Source organism: Argopecten irradians, chromosome 13, assembly GCF_041381155.1.
Source record: "Argopecten irradians isolate NY chromosome 13, Ai_NY, whole genome shotgun sequence".
NCBI lineage: Eukaryota > Metazoa > Mollusca > Bivalvia > Pectinida > Pectinidae > Argopecten > Argopecten irradians.
In genome coordinates this window covers 34007334-34026767 of record NC_091146.1, presented here as the reverse complement: position 1 = coordinate 34026767, position 19434 = coordinate 34007334, and the positions used below count along the sequence as shown (strand labels likewise).

At 36.5% G+C, this 19434-nt stretch overlaps 1 protein-coding gene across 1 annotated transcript; it reads right to left on the bottom strand.

The window, feature by feature from the left end:
• Positions 1 to 513: 513 nt before the first annotated feature.
• Positions 514 to 18137, bottom strand: LOC138306395 (uncharacterized). The gene is made up of 8 exons (XM_069246844.1): positions 17980 to 18137; positions 12512 to 12857; positions 9212 to 9391; positions 8329 to 8442; positions 7609 to 7659; positions 5631 to 5660; positions 4535 to 5466; positions 514 to 3716 (listed from the first exon to the last, which is right to left on the bottom strand). Exons 2-8 carry the CDS (start codon positions 12834 to 12836, stop codon positions 2361 to 2363), a joined length of 2988 nt encoding a protein of 995 aa, XP_069102945.1. The 5' UTR covers positions 12837 to 12857; positions 17980 to 18137; the 3' UTR covers positions 514 to 2360.
• Positions 18138 to 19434: the final 1297 nt, after the last annotated feature.

The following is a 19434-nucleotide window of genomic DNA, read 5'->3' as shown; positions in this document are numbered from 1 at the left end:
CACGTAGTGATAATTAATATCTGTATTTTAACCAGATGTAGGGAAATATAACGTGGAGCGATAAGATATATGAAATGAAATTTCATTTAAGATCGTACATATCATAAAGAAGAGGCCCAAGGACCTAATCGGTCATCTGAATACCTTTGCAACTGGCATATAGGAAATTTATTAGATATGATATCTTGGTGAACATCTTGGATTTCGGATCGACCCAAATAATAATAATACGTTGTTAGGACCATGGCTGAATCATTTTAGCCAAATTTCAGCCAAATCGCACGTGCAGCAATTGAGAAGAAGGTCAAAATATGTTTTCAAGATGGCGATTGCGGCGGCCATCTTAGATTTCGGATTGACCCGAAAAATAACAGCACTTTGTCGGGGTCATTTCAGGATCATTTAAAGCAAGTTGCAGCCATGACGACGGACGTCACAAAGCATGATGACTATAGCTCATCGTTCTGGTCAAATAACCTAAAATGTCACAACAACAGATGATGGTATTATGAATGTTTATTTTTATTATATACACACAATATTAACAACATTGTTAAATACAAAGTACAAAGCACGTGCTAATGACAAGATTGTCATGTTCTTGCTTTAAATATATACTGTTTGTGTACCATTGGCTTTAACAAATACTGAAGACAAATGAAACTGAATATTATTGAATGGCAAATTCTCAAAGAATATGACACAACCTAACATATACTCCTAAATTTATATAAATAAAACATTTATCTTATTCTTATAAATCAAATCTAACATAAACTCCCCCAGTATCAAGTTATATACAGAATACATACATTTTATAGATCAAATCCAACATAAACTACCAGTATAAAAATCATATACATAATACAATGTATATATACATTTTATTGATCAAATCTAACATATACTCCCAGTACCAAGTTATATACAGAATATGTACATTTTATAGATCAAATGTAACATTTACTCTCAGTATAAAATTCATCGACATAATACATATTTCTACAGACCTCTCTTTCATACGAGTAATTTTGAATACATACCATTTAATTACACACTTAGCATATTCAGCATTTATACATTAAATGCAGAGAAAATCTGTCTTCGTATATTTTAGAGAGCATCCAAAATATGACATCATTAAATTATAGCTATATATATGTAGAAACTCTGGTGAGTACACACTATACAATATACCTCTCGGATAGAGACACTTTCTTAAACTTAATCAGCTGATTGCGAGCGTCAGATTATCAAGTCAGAGGACCAGAGTTCGATTCCTAGAGGAGCCAATGATTACATTTCTATAAAATCTAGCATTGTGTTACACATACAAGGTCATTTTAGAATATCGGTTTGAGCTTGAATTACTATAAAATGTATGCCAGCAATGATAACGCATAGATGTATAATCTATTGTATGTCTTTGGTTCATACGACAAATCTATTGGAGAAACCGGTTTAAAATGTCAGTCAAAATATTGAAATAATATAAATGTACAACTCAGACCCATACCTACTCAAACCTTCTGTCATTTTCGTACGACTTCTCTCGTCATGCAATGCTGTTAGTACTTATATGAGTTGTCTCCCTTGTACCGCAAACAAAATCTGATTCCGACATTTAGCGATGTCCTTTCATTACACTAGTTAAAACGCTAACGACTATCTGTTTAAATTTATGTCTTTAAAAAAGAAGAGAAATTGTTGTTCGAGAGCAAAATAAATGATTTTAAAGTCTTGATTTTTTTAACTCTTCTTTTTTCATACAACCAAAGAAAAAAATAAATTATTTCAATAAAAAAATAATAAAAAAATAAATAAATAAATAAAAAGATTCTGAATAGCTTACACATCGTCTTTCATATTGTAGTCGTATTTTTTATAAAAAAAAAATATTTTATTTAACCAAAGTGAAATATATATGTGTTTAGCTCTTTAAAAAACGAAAATATAAAAACCTAAAACAACTTTGCTGAATTATCAAAACATTGTATTTTATTTTGTTTAAATGACTGGTTTATACGTAACATATCAATTATTGTACAAACAAGAAAAATAATATCATTCAATGTTACTCATTATTTTAAATATATATATAACATAATACTCTGTTGCTGTGTATTGATTGATTGATCTGACTTAACGTCCTAGTTTGTGACCCGCACTCGGACGTCGTCGAGGACACCCCTAGAGGCGCAGCTCGAAGTCGTTCGGTGAAATCGGGAAAACAAACTCGCTACAATGGATTGATTGTCCTCAGGAAAATACTTAATTTTATCCTGGAATGTATATATGATTGTTTAATATGATTTGTGATGATTGTTTGTGTATACTTACAAGTGTGAATGATGTCATATTTATTTAGAAAACACTCCCAGAAGATGTTCATACAAAGGGTTCCTCTCTCCCGGTCTCAGTCTCTCCGTCTTTTCCTTCGCCAAGTCTAAAACAGATCTCCCCTCCCTGTCCAGTAACGTTTTAATATTGTGGTGTTGATGTAATGATTCTAAGTGTTTACTCACAACATTCTCCACCTCAATAAATAAGTCTACATCTGTTGTACATCCAGCTATATAATGTAGACAATGACGGCCGTACCTATCTCTACACGCCGTCATGGCGGGGTAAGACCTACAAATATACAAACACAAAGCCTTTTGTCCACACATACAACTCTGATGTAACACAGTCACCCCGTCCTCGTCCACTAACTGACACATGTAATGACTACACACACAATATCTATGTATCAAAAATTCGTCCACTTTTTCACATTTGTGATGTAAATCTTCAACTCTACACAAACATTTAAGTACAGTTTTTTCTACTGTCTGGAACATAGAACAGTTTCCTGTCCCCGCCGCCATATGGAGCGGTGTTTGTCCGCAATCATCAGTACCATGTACGAGGTCAGGGTAATCTTTACACAAGTCTGCTACTATAGATTCTCTCTGTAACAAACACGCCCAATGTAGGACATTCCTACCGAACCCATCCCTCCCTGTAGGAGTGACACCATACTGTCGTACTGTATTGTACAGGTCCTCATCCCTCCCTGTAGGAGTGCCACCATACTGTCGTACTGTATTGTACAGGTCCATACTCCCTCTCCTCACCACATGTAACATTGTGTCCTCGTCAGGTTTGGCCCCGACACTGAGCAGATACATACCACACTCTGATGATCCAGACCCACATGCTTCATTTAACAATTCCTGTTTCATCTCATCATTCAAGTAAACAACAATTTCCTTGAGTATATCTAGATCTCCCTCACCAAACCCTCGACCTCTTGTAATCAATCCCCACCAATCTGTGTCCTCGTCAGGTTTCACACCATTTTTCAATAGATACAAAGCTATTTCAGCTGATCCAGACAAACATGCTTTATTCAATATGTTGAGTTTATTAGCCTTTTTCTTGTCCAAAAACTTGTCAAATTTCTCAACAAATGCAGGATCTTTCCACACATCTAGAGAGCCAATCACAGTACAATCATACCACTCCACACTCTCAAACTCTCGGAGCAAACGTTCACACAAATCATTGTAATGACCAGGTGATATGACAACCATGTCTGTAGATGTTTGTACAGTTGTTAGATAACTGAGTGCTTTTTTTGGACAATGTTTTATGTAACCAACAGGTGTTTTCTTTCCATACAACAGAGCTACTGTGACATATATAGAATCATGATGAAATCTGTACACTTCCTCACCAGACCATTGTTTCTCCTTCCTTACCAAAAATCCTAATAGCTTATCTAAACTCTCTCTTACAAAATCTACTTTCTCCTCATACTCCCTTTTTGTCCTTACTTCACTATTAACCAGTTTAATCCTAAATGCTTGTTCTAACAGTGTTTTGTTTACTTTATCAGCATTTGGGTCAAGATCATTTACCTTTATTTCCCCATCATTGAGGAAGAGAAACAGAATGGCAGAACATTCTGGTAAATTTGACAGAGTTTGTATGAAAAATTTAACTGGTTTCTCGAAAAATTCTGCTCGTTTTTTCTGTAATTCAGCGGAATTATAGAAAAGCTGACAACATTGAGGGAATCCAATATGAGTTGCATAACCTACAATTTTTTCCTCTTCTTCCTCTGTCCATGTCAGATTTGTTGGCGTGTACATTGCTAATAGGTTTTGTTTTTCACCCTTGATTTTGTACTTATTTGAGCTCAGATTGACAAACATGCTTTATTCAATATGTTGAGTTTATTAACCTTTTTCTCATTCAAATACTTATCAAAATATCTCAACAAATACAGGAACTTTCCACACATCTAGAGAGCCAATCACAGTAATCAATAACGATACCACTCCACACTCTCAAACTCTCGGAGCAAACGTTCACACAAATCATTGTAATGACCAGGTGATATGACAACCATGTCTGTAGATGTTTTTACAGTTGTTAGATAACTAAGTGCTTTTTTTGGACAATGTTTTATGTAACCAACAGGTGTTTTCTTTCCATACAACAGAGCTACTGTGACATATATAGAATCATGATGAAATCTGTACACTTCCTCACCAGACCCTTGTTTCTCCTTCCTTACCAAAAATCCTAATAGCTTATCTAAACTCTCTCTTACAAAATCTACTTTCTCCTCATACTCCCTTTTTGTCCTATCCTCACTATTAACCAGTTTAATCCTAAATGCTTGTTCTAACAATGTTTTGTCTACTTTATCCCCATTTGGGTCAAGATCATTTAACTTTATTTCCCCATCATTGAGGAAGAGAAACAGAATGGCAGAACATTCTGGTAAATTTGACAGAGCTTGTATGAAAAATTTAACTGGTTTCTCGAAAAATTCTGCTCGTTTTTTCTGTAATTCAACAGAATTATAGAAAAGCTGACAACATTGAGGGAATCCAATATGAGTTGCATAACCTAGAATTTTTTTCTCTTCTTCCTCTGTCCATGTCAGATTTGTTGGGGTGTACATTGCTAATAGTTTTTGTTTTTCTTCCTTGATTTTGTACTCATTTGAGCTAAGATCAATAATGTTGTCTTTCATAAAAACTGTCCCTAGAGATTTTCCTTCCAAAACATTAAATATTTCATTTCGAATGGTGATAAGTAAGTAATTTGTCTGGTTTTGTTTACTAACAAAAAGTGTTTCTACATGTTTAAGCCTTTTGTTCCACTCTTGCACATCCAATCGACCAATATCTCTCTCACCAAATATGTCATCAATAATACAAGCAACATCAGAATGTGGAGCTAGTAAATCCAATTTCTCAATTTTATGAAGCTGAAGTGGCGTTCTGCATTGCTGCTCCTCTATAAGCCAATTTAAAATTTGGAAGGCAGTAGACTTTTTTCCGTCCCCTGTGTTCCCCTTGATCACTAAAACTCTGTTCTTTCGGAGCTTGTCTTGAGCATCATGGTAAGCTTGAGTCGGCATGAATTTTTTTTCTTTTTCTGTCTTGATCATGTTTCTAGTTGATTCTAATAAAGAAAAAAAATAACAGCTTGTAAAAGTTGCTGAAATTGTCACAATATAAAATTGTATTGTTGAGTCAAGGATTGTTTATTACTCTTGAATACCTTTACATCCTCACGCTGTATTAACATATAATAAATACATCAATGTATACGCCGAGAAGACTCACCTATTACAGGTAAAAGGTCAGAATGAATCTCTGTAAAATAATAAAAAAATAACATTTTACATGTAGGTATGATTCAGTTATATATATACTCTTCTATTTTTTTCACACAACTTGTCTTGTCTACGATATTGTTGCACTCTGTTTCAATGCCAAATATATGTACCATATTCGACCAAATAAGCGTTCAGGGCAGTTGAAAATGAATGAGGGGCTCAGAGCACATGTATCGCTCACCTGGTATGTTAAACAAAGCAAATCCATAAGTACAGGGTTTGGATCCTTTTAGTTTAACATGCCAGCTTTGTTAGTGGATGAAAGCCATAGTACCCACAGAAAAACCACAGTACCTGACAAATTCCCAACATGGGATTCAAACTCGCGATCCAGAGGTGGAGGGCTTGTGGTAATTATGTAGAAACATTTTAATCGCTCAGCCACCACATAAAAATATATATATAGACTATTAGATTGTATCACATAAATGCAGCCATGTCATATGGTCATGTCATCAATATCGTAAGACACATGTGTTATAGCATTATTATGACGTCACATGCAGTTTTGACGTCATATATAATTTGACGTCATAATTTATATATGACGTCGCATGATTGTCTCAGTAGATGGAAACGTCACATCCGAACCAGATTTCTACTGTTTTAAATAAAGACAAAATTAAAAGTTTCACTTATATTTCTCTTAATAAAAATTATGTGATAAGTAGAATATTACACTTGTAATATGAAATTTATCAAACTCTTGAATAATTTGATGCCACCATGCAGCCTAAAGGCTCGTAGCATATCAAATTAGTGAACCCGTTTGATAAATGTCATATTATATAGCCACTCATGTAAGATCCTCTATTTAAGATTTTCTTTTTAACTAATTTCTGACAGACCTAACTCCTACTAGTCCAGGGCCAAAATTCATACAACTGTTGTCTTTGCCCCAAAGATGTTTTTGGCCTGAACTCTATGATTATTAGCAAAATCAAGAGAATTTACCTCTATTTCCCCAATTTGATTCCATTTTTCCTGCCCCAGGGCGGTCAGAGCCAAGATTTATATAAACACTGTTTCCCTTCCCCAAGCATGTTCCTGGCCAAACTAGTATACAATCCATGTAGAACTATATGACTAGTAGCAATTTAAAGAATTTATCTCTATTATCCCTATTGGACCCCATGCCCACCACTCCTGCCTCCGGGGTTCAGACCCTTGATTTATATAAACTCTTTTCCCCTTCCCCAATAATGTTTCTGGCCAAAAAAGGATATAATCCAAGTAGAACTGCTAATTATAGCGCTCAGCATACAGAAAATAGGACAACTGGTTCGCCCGTTGTCAGTATAATGTGACCCGGTTTGGTGTATTGCTCGGTGTCTTCAGCATGTTTCAGTGATATAAAAAGGTCAAGAGTTCCACTTTACAAGAAGACACAACACGAATATACCGCAGCCTCCCAAAACATGCACTTCATACAATATACAAGTTGCACACCACATACATGGGAGGCAGTTCTTATATGACCCTGGCTGTTAATAAGACGTTAATTAATCAAACAAACAAACAAACAAAATGTAGATTTATGCCTAGTAGTGATTTAAAGGAAATGTTGGCGGATGGACGGATAGACGATGGATGCTGCATCATGGTATAAGCACACCGGTCCCTCTGGCCTGGTGAGCTAAAAATCCCTTGTTTTTATTATTAATGCATATATCTCTGTATTACAATATTTAGCCATATGACTAGTTACATTACATTATTTCTGTATTACAATATCTTGCTATATGACTAGTTACATTACATTATTTCTGTATTACAATATCTTGCCATATGACTAGTTACATTACATTATTTCTGTATTACAATATCTTGCCATATGACTACATACATTACATTAACTACTAATTAATAACTGAGAACGCTCAATATTGCTTTATCATATCCAAAGTTTCACCTGTGAAACTTACTTTGGGAGTGACCCGAGCTTGCTGCAGAGGGATCTGCGACAGGAGGACCACCTAGAAAACAAGAAACATAATATGATTTTCAGATTCCTAACATTTCAGTACATGAACATGTTTTGTATGTAGACCAACCAATATTATTATTTCATAAATTACAGTATGGACCTAAATAATGGCAAAGTGCAAAGCCTTATATTCTTATTTTAGATTCTTTAAGGGCGACATATAGTACATACCACAACAGCGACCAAATTGCATGTTCTTAATCTTATATATTTTGGCAATTAAGTGTCAAACAGATTATCTAATGTGCATTTTATTCAGTACAAAAAATTATATGACCCATACTGATCTTCACCTGTTATTACATTGACCTTAATCTATTGTTAGTAACAGTGACGTTTGGCCTTTTGACCCCAACATCAATCCCAAGATGTGTTACCTCATAAGCTACCATTGCATGGAGTTTCAACAAAATTCATTAAAACATTAAATTCTGAAGTTATCATCTGGAAACCATCATCCAGACAGACAGATTGACGGACGAACAGACATGGACAGACAGACAGACTGGCACTAACACTATAGTTCTCTCAGTTTCATCGGCAGAGGACTAACAATTAAATTAAACATTCAATAACATTTTCTGTGTGAATTCAACATTTTATACTGCAACATTCCGATAGCATTCAATGCTACATTGTACACACTTTACATACAAACCTTGGGGTAAAACTGTTTGTTTTCCGATGGACAGATTTTCAGCATATTTCACTTTCATAGTCTCAACATTAATCTCATCTTTATATTCCCTGTTGTCGATGTAATTGATGGTGACTGAAACACGTAAGAAATAAGAATTGGATTGATATACACTGTAGGATCAATGTTAATGTTACCTGACTCTCTGTGTAAATGTCGTAATTTCGATCAAATTGCTTGAAAATCGTTACAAATTTACAAATCTAGTTTGACTGATGACTGAAGATGAACTTTTGCATTTGCTTAATTGTTGACGTCATAATTAATTGCGCCTGAATCATATTCTTTCAAAAAATATCTTTCTCGCAAGAAGCTATGATAAGTTGTAGATTACGTTTTAGGCAAGAGGTTGTTTCATGTCAGTCAATAGTCACAATGCTTTCCTCTCGGTGTTGGGACCAACCCAATAATCATTTCATCAGGTTGGTCCAAACATCTCATAAAAAGAGTAATAACTGTTGACTGATAAGGCATGAAACAATTGTATACTGTGACTAATGATTGACAAACTAACTTCCTGACTTAGGGAACCAGGGTCCATGAATTGTATCGGAATCATGTACATAATATTTGCCTAGGTAGTGAACTCAGGATTTCAATGTTTGGCTTGTAACTTTGACGATAGGTAATTAAATCATATGTAACAACATATCATAGTGCATGCCAGACGTACGGCTAATTAAATTCCATAAATATTTTCATCCATTTCATATTATTTTCTTAGGGATATAGAAAAATATTTAATAAGTTTTTATACTTTAATATGAAAAACCAAATTGACACCAAACCAAACAGATTTTGAGATTTTATGCACATATAATCTACACTGAAAATAATATCATACGTTGATTGCAATTGCCAGTTGTTGGGTTAGCCACTGCTCCACAAAAGATTTCCGGGTTGGCTATTGTTCCTGTATTTTCGCTTGATGCACTACTTTTGGTCTCACCAGGGACGGCAACAGAGATGAAAGACTCCATCAGCTGACTGACTCTCTCGGCTCCAACTGGGTTGATGTTACTATCTGCAATGTTATGGAAACAAGATCGAATGATCAGAACAAAATCTTTGTTTCAAAAGAATATTTTTTTTGGGTCAGATTATATATTAAAATGAACAAGAGGCTCAAGAGTCTTATCGGTCATCTGTTTTAAAGATGGAGGCTGTGGTGGCCATCTTGGATTTCGGGTTAACCCGAAAAATAACAACACTTGGTCAGGACCATGTCAGCTTTATTTTTAGTTCAAGAATCAGCCAAATCGCACCAGTAGAACTTAAGAACTTTCAAAATGTGTTTTCAAGATAAGCGGCTGTGGCAGCCATCTTGGATTTCGGATCGACCAGAAAAATGACAACACTATGTTGGAACCATGTCAGGATCATTTCAGGCAAGTTTCAGCCAAATCGCACAGGTACAACCGTAGGAGAAGTTCAAAATGTGTTTTCAAGTTGGCGGCTGTAGCGGCCATCTTGGATTTTGAACTGACCCAAAAAATAACAACACTTTGTCGGGACCATGTTAGGATCATTTCAGGCAAGTTTTAGTCAATTTGTATCGGCAGAACTTGAGAAGAAGTTCAAAATTTGAAAAGTTAACGCACGGCGGACGCGCACGGCTACGGACGAAACATGGCGACTATAGGTAATCCTGACCCTTCGGATCAGATGACCTAATAAACATGGACAATTATTGCTCCAACTTTCACAAAATGATCACACAGATTGCATACATCTCAATCAGAAAATGTATTATAATCTCACTATCAAGTCTCTGCTGATCAAGTCTTTAGTGATCAAGGCTTTAATGATGAAGTCTTTAGTGATCAAATCTCTGCTGATCAAGTCATTGGTGATCAAGTCTGCTGAAAGATCAAGTTTACTGATCACGTCTCTACTGGTCATTTTTCTACTGATATTTAATCAAAAGTCTCTGCTGATCAAGTCTCTACAGATCAAGTCTACTGATTAAGTCTCTCCTGATGAAGTCTCTGCTGATCAAGTCTCTACTGATCAAGTCTCAGCTGATCAAGTATCATCTGGACAAGTCTCTGCTGAGTGAGCAAGTCTCTGCTGATCAATTCTCTGCAGATCAAGTCACTACTGATCAAGTCTCAGCTGATCACTTTTATCTGATGAAGTCTGCTAAGTGATAAAACCTACTGATCATGTCTCTACTGGTCATTTTTCTACTGATTTCTGATAAAAAGTCTCTGCTGATCCAGTCACTACTGATCAAGTCTCAGCTGATCAAGTCTGCGGAGTGATAAAATCTACTGATCATGTCTCTACTGGTCATTTTTCTACTGATTTCTGATAAAAAGTCTCTGCTGATCCAGTCACTACTGATCAAGTCTCAGCTGATCAAGTCTGCTGAGTGATAAAATCTACTGGTCATGTCTCTACTGGTCATTTTTCTACTGATATTTAATCAAAAGTCTCTGGTGATCCAGCCTCTACGGATCAAGTCTGCTGATCAAGTCTCTGCTGATCGAGTGCTCAAGTCTACTGATCCAGTGTCTCCTGATTAAGTCTCTGATGATCAAGTCTCAGCTGATCAAGTATCATCTGGATAAGTCTCTGCTGAATGATCAAGTCTCTGCTGATCAAGTCTCTGCTGATCAAGTCACTACTGATCAAGTCTCAGCTGATCAAGTCTGCTGAGTGATAAAATCTACGGATCAAGTCTCTACTGGTCATTTTTCTACTGATTTCTGATAGAAAGTCTCTACTGATCAATTATCTGCTGATGAAGTCTCTGCTGATCAAGTCTCCACTGATCAAGTATCTTCTAGACAAGTCTCTGCTGAGTGATCAAGTCTATGGATCAAGTCAATGCTGATCAAGTCAATGCTTATTAAGTCTCAGCTGATCAAGTCAATGCTGATCAAGTCTCTGCTGATCAAGTCTCTACTGATCAAGTCACGGCTGATCAAGTCTGCTGAGTGATACAATCTACTGATCAAGTCTCTATTGGTCATTTATATACTGATCTCTTATCAAGTCTCTGCTGACCAAGTAGCATCTGGTCAAGTCTCTGCTGAGTGATCAAGTCTCTGGTGATCATGTCTCTGTTGAATAAGTCTCTGCTGATCAAGTTTCTGCTGAGTGATCAAGTCTTTGGATAAAGTCTCTGCTGATAAAGTCTCTGCTAATCAAGTCAATGCTGATCAGGTTTCTGCTGAGTGATCAAGTCTACGGATCAAGTGTCTCCTGATCAAGTCTCTGCTGATCAAGTTTCTGCTTAGTGATCAAGTGTATGGATAAAGTCTCTGCTGATAAAGTCTCTGCTGATCAAGTCAATGCTGATTAAGTCTCAGCTGATCAAGGCAATGCTGATCAAGCCTGCTGATTGATAAAATTTACTAATAATGTCTCTACTGGTCATTTTTCTACTGATATCTGATCAAAAGTCTCTTCTGATCCAGTCTCTACGGATCAAGTCTCTCCTGATGAAGCCTCTGTTGATCAAGTCTCTGCTGATAAAGTCTCTGCTGATCAAGTCTCTACTGATCAAGTCTCTACTGATCAAGTCTCAGCTGATCAAGTATCATCTGGACAAGTCTCTGCTGAGTGATCAAGTCACTACTGATCAAGTCTCTACTGATCAAGTCTCAGCTGATCGAGTCACTACTGATCAAGTCTCAGCTGATCCAGTTCCTGCTGATCAATTCTGCTGAGTGATCAAAATCTACTGATCAAGTCTTTGCTGGTCAAGTCTCTGCTGATCAAGTCTCAGCTGATCAAGTCTCTGCTGATCAAGTCACTACTGATCAAGTTTCAGCTGATCAAGTCTACTAATCAAGTCTGCTGAGTGATACAATCTACTGATCAGGTCTCTAATGGTTATTTCTCTACTGATCTCTGATCAAGTCTCTGCTGATCAAGTAGCATCTGGTCAAGTCTCTGCTGAGTAATCAAGTCTACTGATCAATTCTCTACTTATCAAGTCTCTGCTGATCAATTCTCTACTGAGCACAATGACTGACAAAATGGACAGACAGTTGGACAGGCGGACAATATTATTACTTTAGAACACAAGAACTGTGGTAAAGTCAAAAATTATTATAGCTGTATACAATTAATTAATGTCAGCCAATTAGATGAAGAAATCATAATTATAAATTTTGCGTGATACAAAGCTTACCTGCGTTCAGGATATCTCTTATTTCTTGTTCTTCTCTTCTCACATAAGAAGCCAAACTTTTATCAACTTTTTCTAATTGTTCAGTGAAATATTCATAGTGTCCGATGCTGATGTTTTCGTTTTTCTTGAGCTTAACAAATAGCTCTTGAACAGTTGTAGTGTTGATTAAGTCTTTTGGCGCGCGGGGACAATCCTTAAATAGATCTTTCAATGACTGAAAGTCATCTTCCACCATGTGTACACTCAAATGATCGACAAGAAGATTATGTTTGAAAATAACTTCCTCATTGATATCTTCTGTCTTGGCCTCTCGCTTGGCTGCCATTTTTGGATTGTTAATTTAAATCTGAAACAGAATAACACCAATAACCGAATAAGTTATACAGTAAGTAAGTTAGGTACACTTGATTAAAATCTGAATATAAGTTTTTGTCTAACCAGTCGGGTCGTGTAGTGGTTAAGCCATTTTTTCTTTCACCTAACAGGCCAGAATTTGATCCTCAGCAGGGACGTGAAAAGGTCAGAGTCGAGATCTAAAGGGCCACCTACAAATCAAAACCGAAGTGATTCACTAAATTTGTATTGTCTGACAGATATACGATGATATTAGAAGTCTTACTATTTGATTTTTTTTCTTGCAGTTTTGTTTTATCATGAAAAATATGTTTGCACAACTTGTGTATTTTCTTTTTTTTTCCCCCAACATCTTATATTGCAATTTAGCAAATAAAATCTACATGTAGTATATTAGATCATTTGTATTATACTTGTCTGTCAATGTATGTCAATATAATCAAGGTGAATCACTTGATTGACTTGATAAAACAATCCAATTTTCTTCCAAGTTTCATCGATTATAACAACACTTATACATATATGCATTATGGTCTACGATGAACTTCATATGCAACAGTTGAGAAGAGGTTTTTGAAATTTTAACCAATTTTAGCCATTTTGGCCCCTTCCACAGCCTCCTGGGAGGTGGGGGCCCTATAATTCACAATTGTGTTTGGGCTGATGCTTTAGAAGGGTTTTTGCAAAATTTCATTGAATTTGTTTCAGCAGTTTTGGATCCACCCGAAACACACTTTATCCATCCGCTTTCACTTGCAGGGGTGTAACAATACTTCACACTATCGATATATTGTGATTTTATGCCTCTCAAATTGATCAATCGATGGCATATTCAATAAGCCGATAACAATCGCTGATAGAATGCCAATCAAGCTATCGATAGTTTCAATTGTAATCTAGTCGGACATTTTTTTTTCTGTAGCTTGGACTAAAATGATTTACACACAGAGGTTTGATAGAGTTATAGACTACTATATAGTTGTTAAAATTCACAGGTGCAAATTTTCGTGATTTATTGTTTGGACTTTTATTTGCAAGGATTTATTTTCGTGAATTATAATTGTAGCCTTTGAAAGTGTCATTCATACAACAGACTGTTAACATACAATATAATATGTAAAACTACCATTTTGACAAATTTCGCAAGGCATACATTTTTTCACGACTTTAGATGAAACCATGAAGAAGGCGAAATGAAAACCCCATGAATATTAGCAACTACAGTAACAATCACAATATAATGTCACTTTTCCCATGTTATATCAGAGATTTAAATAGTAGAGATAAGAAGGTACCCCATAGCCTTACTTAACGACGCCCGCAGTGGAAGCTATCCCAGAGTGCATCGCATGTATAAATTACAGCCGGGAACAGTCTAACGACGCCATATTGAAACTACGCTTCTTCCGATGAAGCGATCTAAGTATATTTATACAGGAGATGAACAGCAAACAAGAGGCCCAGAGGGCCTGTATCACTCACCTGTTTTTTTTTAGTATTTATCAAAAAGACTCGGACAATGAGAAAAATTAGCAAAATTGACTCAAAAAGTTTGATTTTGAATCACAACCATATAATGATGCTATTGATACCATATAAATATGCTATCCAATACATAGCTTCAGAGAGGAAAAAAAATATATATAAAAATAGAAGCCTAATTGACCTTTTTGACCCCGCATTTATTGCCGTCTAAGGCCCCGGGGGTCAGCCCTATCATTTGTATAATTTCAAATCCCAACCCTATAAGGATGCTACCATTCCATTATGAGTGCTCTTCCATGCTTAGTTGCAGAGAAGACGTCGTTTATATGGAAACAGCCAAATTGACCCCTTTTGACCCCACCCTTCAGGCCCCCAGGGGGGGGGGGGGCCATCATTTTCAAAATTTTGAATCCTTACCCTACATGGATGTTACCATTGCATTATGAGCGTAATACCATGTTTAGTTGCAGAGAAGAAGTCATTTATATGGAAATAGCCAAATTGATCACTTTTGACCCCGCCACTCAAGCCCCCGGGGGGTCTGACCAGCCCTATTAATTGCACAATTTTTGATCCCCACCGTATAAGGATGCTACCATTTGAATCCCAACTCTATAAGGATGTTACCATTGCATTATGAGCGTGATACCATTTTAAATTGCACAGAAGAAGTCAATTATATGGAAATAGCCAAGTTGACCCCTTTTAACCACGCCCCTGAGGCCCCCAGGGGGTCAGCCCTATCATTAGTACAATTTTGAATCCCCACCCTATAACGTTGCTACCATTGCATTATGAGTGCTATCTCATGCTTAGTTTCAGAAAAGCAGTTGTTATATGAAAATAGCCGAGTTGATCCCTTTTGACCCCGCCCCTCAGGCCTCCAGGGGTCAGCCCCTTCATTTGTACAATTTTGAATCCTCACCCTATAGCGTTGCTACCATTGCATTATGAGTGCTATATCATGCTTAGTTTCAGAAAAGAAGTTGTTTATATGGAAATAGCCAAATTGACCCCTTTTGACCCCGCCCCTCAGGCCTCCAGGGGGTCAGCACCTTCATTTGTACAATTTTGAATCCCCACTCTATAAGGATGCTACCATTGCATTATAGGTACTATCCTATGCTTGGTTTCAGAGAATAAATTGTTTATATGAAAATAACCAAATTGACCCCTTTTGACCACGCCCATCAGGCCCATGGGGGTCAGCCCCATCATTTGTACAATTTTGAAACCCTACCCTATAAGGATGCTACTATTGTATTATGGGTGCTATCCCAAGCTTGGTTTCAGAGAAGAAGTCGTTAATATGGAAATAGCCAAATTGACCCCTTTTGACCACGCCCCTCAGGCCCCCCTGGGGGTCAGCCATATCATTTGTACAATTTTGAATCCCCACCCTGTAACGATACTACCATTGCATTATGAGTGCTATCTCATGTTAAGTTTCAGAGAAGAAGTCGTTTATATGGAAATTTTCAAATTGACCCCCTTTGGCCCCGCCCCTCAGGCCCCTGGGGGATCAGCCCTATCATTTGTACAATTATGAATCCCCACCCTATGAGGATGCTCCATTCCATTATGGGTGCTATCCCACGCTTGGTTTCAGAGAAGAAGTTGTTTATATGGAAATAGCCAAATTGACCCCTTTTGACCCCACCCCACAGGCCCCTTGGGGGTCAGTCCTATCATTTGTACAATTTTCAGTATGTAGCCCATAAGGATGGTACCAGTCAATTTTTTTTGAAATCCGACCAGCGGTTATGGAGAAGAAGTCGATTGTTGACGGACGCCGGACGCCGGACGTTGCGGTATCCCATAAGCTCACCTCGGTCCTTCGGACCAGGTGAGCTAAAAACCCAAATAGCTTAAAGTTTGCTCTTTATTGGAAATATTATTTATTTGATTAATTCATCACATTTTCATAATTGTAGAGGTGTTACACTAAATAAACATAATGTTAACTGTGAATTTCCTCATCCCGGCATGGTTACTTGATCGATCGGTACAACCGATCGCTCCGTGAAATAATAAATTAGTATAATAAAACCCACGTACTCTGATTTCAATAATTGACCGAATTCCATTTAGTTTTCAAGTATTTGTTGCTTGGTAAATTTTACATGTTAGGATATTAAATTGATTGAATTTAAACATATTAAACCTTTGAATTGTCGGTGTTAAAACTGTACACAAATCATCGAAGCTAGTCAGCTACCCTAAATTTATAATGGCGACGATACTGTTAACGTTCCGATAGGGTCGGGAAAGATAGCACAATTAAAACCACATACTCTGATTTCAATAATTGGCTGATTTCCATTTAGTTTTCAAATATTGATATTGTCTATTGATTGAGTTTGTACATATGGAAACTTTTAAATGTCAAGTACAAGTGTCACTAGTTATCTAATGTACCCAATATATCATGGCGAAGAGATACAGTGCCGATTGAGCTGTGATAGATAACATAATTTGATACCTAAATAACGGAAAGTGATTTGCAACTGCTATAATCACAGGTGTCATACTGTCATCAGGTGAACCGTCGGCCAGAACACCTGGCCACCGCCCCAGGTCATCGCCTCACTTAACTCAACGGGGGTCCATTTACCTGTGTCTCGAAGGCTATACAGTAAGTTTGTAAAAGGATATTTTTTTTCTAATCTTGATTTTCCCAAACAGCTTTATTTATAATGCATAGAACCGTATTTTAATAAAGGTCAATTTTAAGTGAAATGTAAATATTCCGCTTTACCAGAGATTTGAATATAATTTATTTAAATATCTGGCTTTACCAAGCAATCTTTTTACTAAAGCCGAATTGAATTTACAGGGTTACTCATTAAATTTATATGTGTCGTATTTTTTCATTCTCATGAATCAAGAAAAGCTTTTATAATATGTCATTAATCACCAAATTTTACGAACGCTTTGATCATTACTTACAGAACTTTCAATGCATAGGTTTTAATTTTACAGTTTTTCATAAAAAAAAACATTTATATGCATGCATGCGATGAGCGTCTCTTATGAAATTATGAGATACTTTTCTATGTTTATTGGTTTGTAGTCAAATATGCCGTACACAGCTTCATGGGCTAACACTATGATAACTCGCCTCCAGCTATAGTGCGTAGAAGCACGGCTTGGTCTGTGGTAACCGTTCATCCGTTACGATAACAAAAGGTGTGTACGTGATATGGCGAGAACAGCCCTAGTTACTTATCCCAATTATATTTAAATCTCTGGTTATATACATACAATCAAAAAGCAAACATCGACATTGTTCTCGATCATGATCAGTTATGTCAGCCAGATTTAGCGGTGCTACCGGACCTGACAGTGAATATCTGAAAAGCTTGCTTATATAATTAACTTCTAAACTTCTAATTATAACAGCCCTTGCCGGATGGAAGATTTCTGATAAATACGATATATATGGTCGTCATGCTGGGAAGGGCCCAAAGGGTACAGGCAGATTATGATTATTTGGCCCTGCCCATACAAGGAACACGGAAGTTTAATTTAGTGAGTTGAAAAAATACTATAGCGTAATCATAGTTACATGTATAATGTACAAGTTTAACGATTGCTGTCCTAAGCTGACTGATCCGACGGATATTTACCTGTTGATTCCGGGATATTTAGTCGATATTTTTGTCAGTGCGATCCACTACATGACTGCAGGAGGTACAATAATGGGTACGTACATCCTCATACGGGGACTTGTTGGTTTGACAACGCCTTGACACAGCGGAAGTTACGTATATCCTATGTATAGCTAGCGTTCCATTAGTTGATCGTACCAGTTGTATCGGTACGGTTGTACCATAAACATAAACATATAATGTATATATGTTTCTGGTTGTACCGAAACGGCACAAATGGTTCGTTTTGAAATGTATTATGGATATCTATAAAATCAGTTTATAAGTTTTAGGAAATATCTTTTACATGTTACTTTAATTATCTGTACTATACCACAGGGACCTGGCACAAAAGATTAACCAACAGTATTACATGTACATATATAATATTATAGTATCTTATATATATATATATATATATATATATATGTGTGTGTGTAAACTGTTGGTTAAAATTTGTTGTGCCAGGTCCCTGTGTACTGTACTGAATACATGTACATGTATGATGTACATAGAATTAATGTATACATGGCCGTTTTCGATTATATATATATATATGCGGTTTGATGATTGCCTCCTCTACACAGAAATCTCTTCACTGCAAGACTGTCATAAACTGGACATTGATATAGAAGTCACTAGAAGACCGGGAAGATAAATGGCAAATATAATTTTATACCAAGAAGTGTGCTAGCTGTTATTAACATCTTCAGGAAGAAAAGCCATATTAAATTTAATTACACACTTCACAACGAAATTTTAGATAATGTAGAATCTGGGAAATATTCGACCATCAACCATGACCTAAATTGGAACAAACACATCCATTGGATAAAATTTACAATGGAGAAAGTACGAGTTTCATAGCGATTGCGGTATTAGAGATAATGCGACTCTCTAGAACACACCTGAAGCCCAAAGCCATTGACCTCGATTCGGGACCCCTGACCTGTGACGTCACGAGGACAACGGGACCTACTCTACTGGCATAAGTTATAAGAGTGGCGATTTTCTGCGTCTGTCATCTAATGTAAACTATTTGTTTGTAAATATCAATTTTGAAGACACAAATACCCGTATACATGCCAGATATATACTATTTAATATTAGCTTCAATCAGAGATATCAGTTTGTACTAGCTTAATTGGAAATAGGGATTTACACCTGCATTACATATATTGATGTACTTGTCGTAGATAAATGAACATCTCTGCGCGGTTACTGCATAATACACAATCCACGTAAGCTTACGTTGTATATATAGAGGTTACACAACTACATTGTATTGGTCGTTGGATATGGAATTTATTCCACACGAGTGAGTATTTCTTAAAATAACTCACTCGCGTTGAATAAATTCAATATCCAACAACCACGAGTCGTGTGATCTGTTTCTACCACAAATTACATCCGTTTTTAGCCGATAGAAATCCG

What these genes read in the sequence shown, in the direction of transcription:
- LOC138306395 (XM_069246844.1), bottom strand. Translation starts at nt 12,836, where the DNA reads ATGGCAGCCAAGCGAGAGGCCAAGACAGAAGATATCAATGAGGAAGTT. An exon ending in ACAAACAGTTTTACCCCAAG is followed by an intron (nt 7,660 to 8,328) that starts GTTTGTATGTAA and finishes CTTGTTTTCTAG; the next exon opens with GTGGTCCTCCTGTCGCAGAT. An exon ending in TGACCTTTTACCTGTAATAG is followed by an intron (nt 5,467 to 5,630) that starts GTGAGTCTTCTC and finishes TTTCTTTATTAG; the next exon opens with AATCAACTAGAAACATGATC.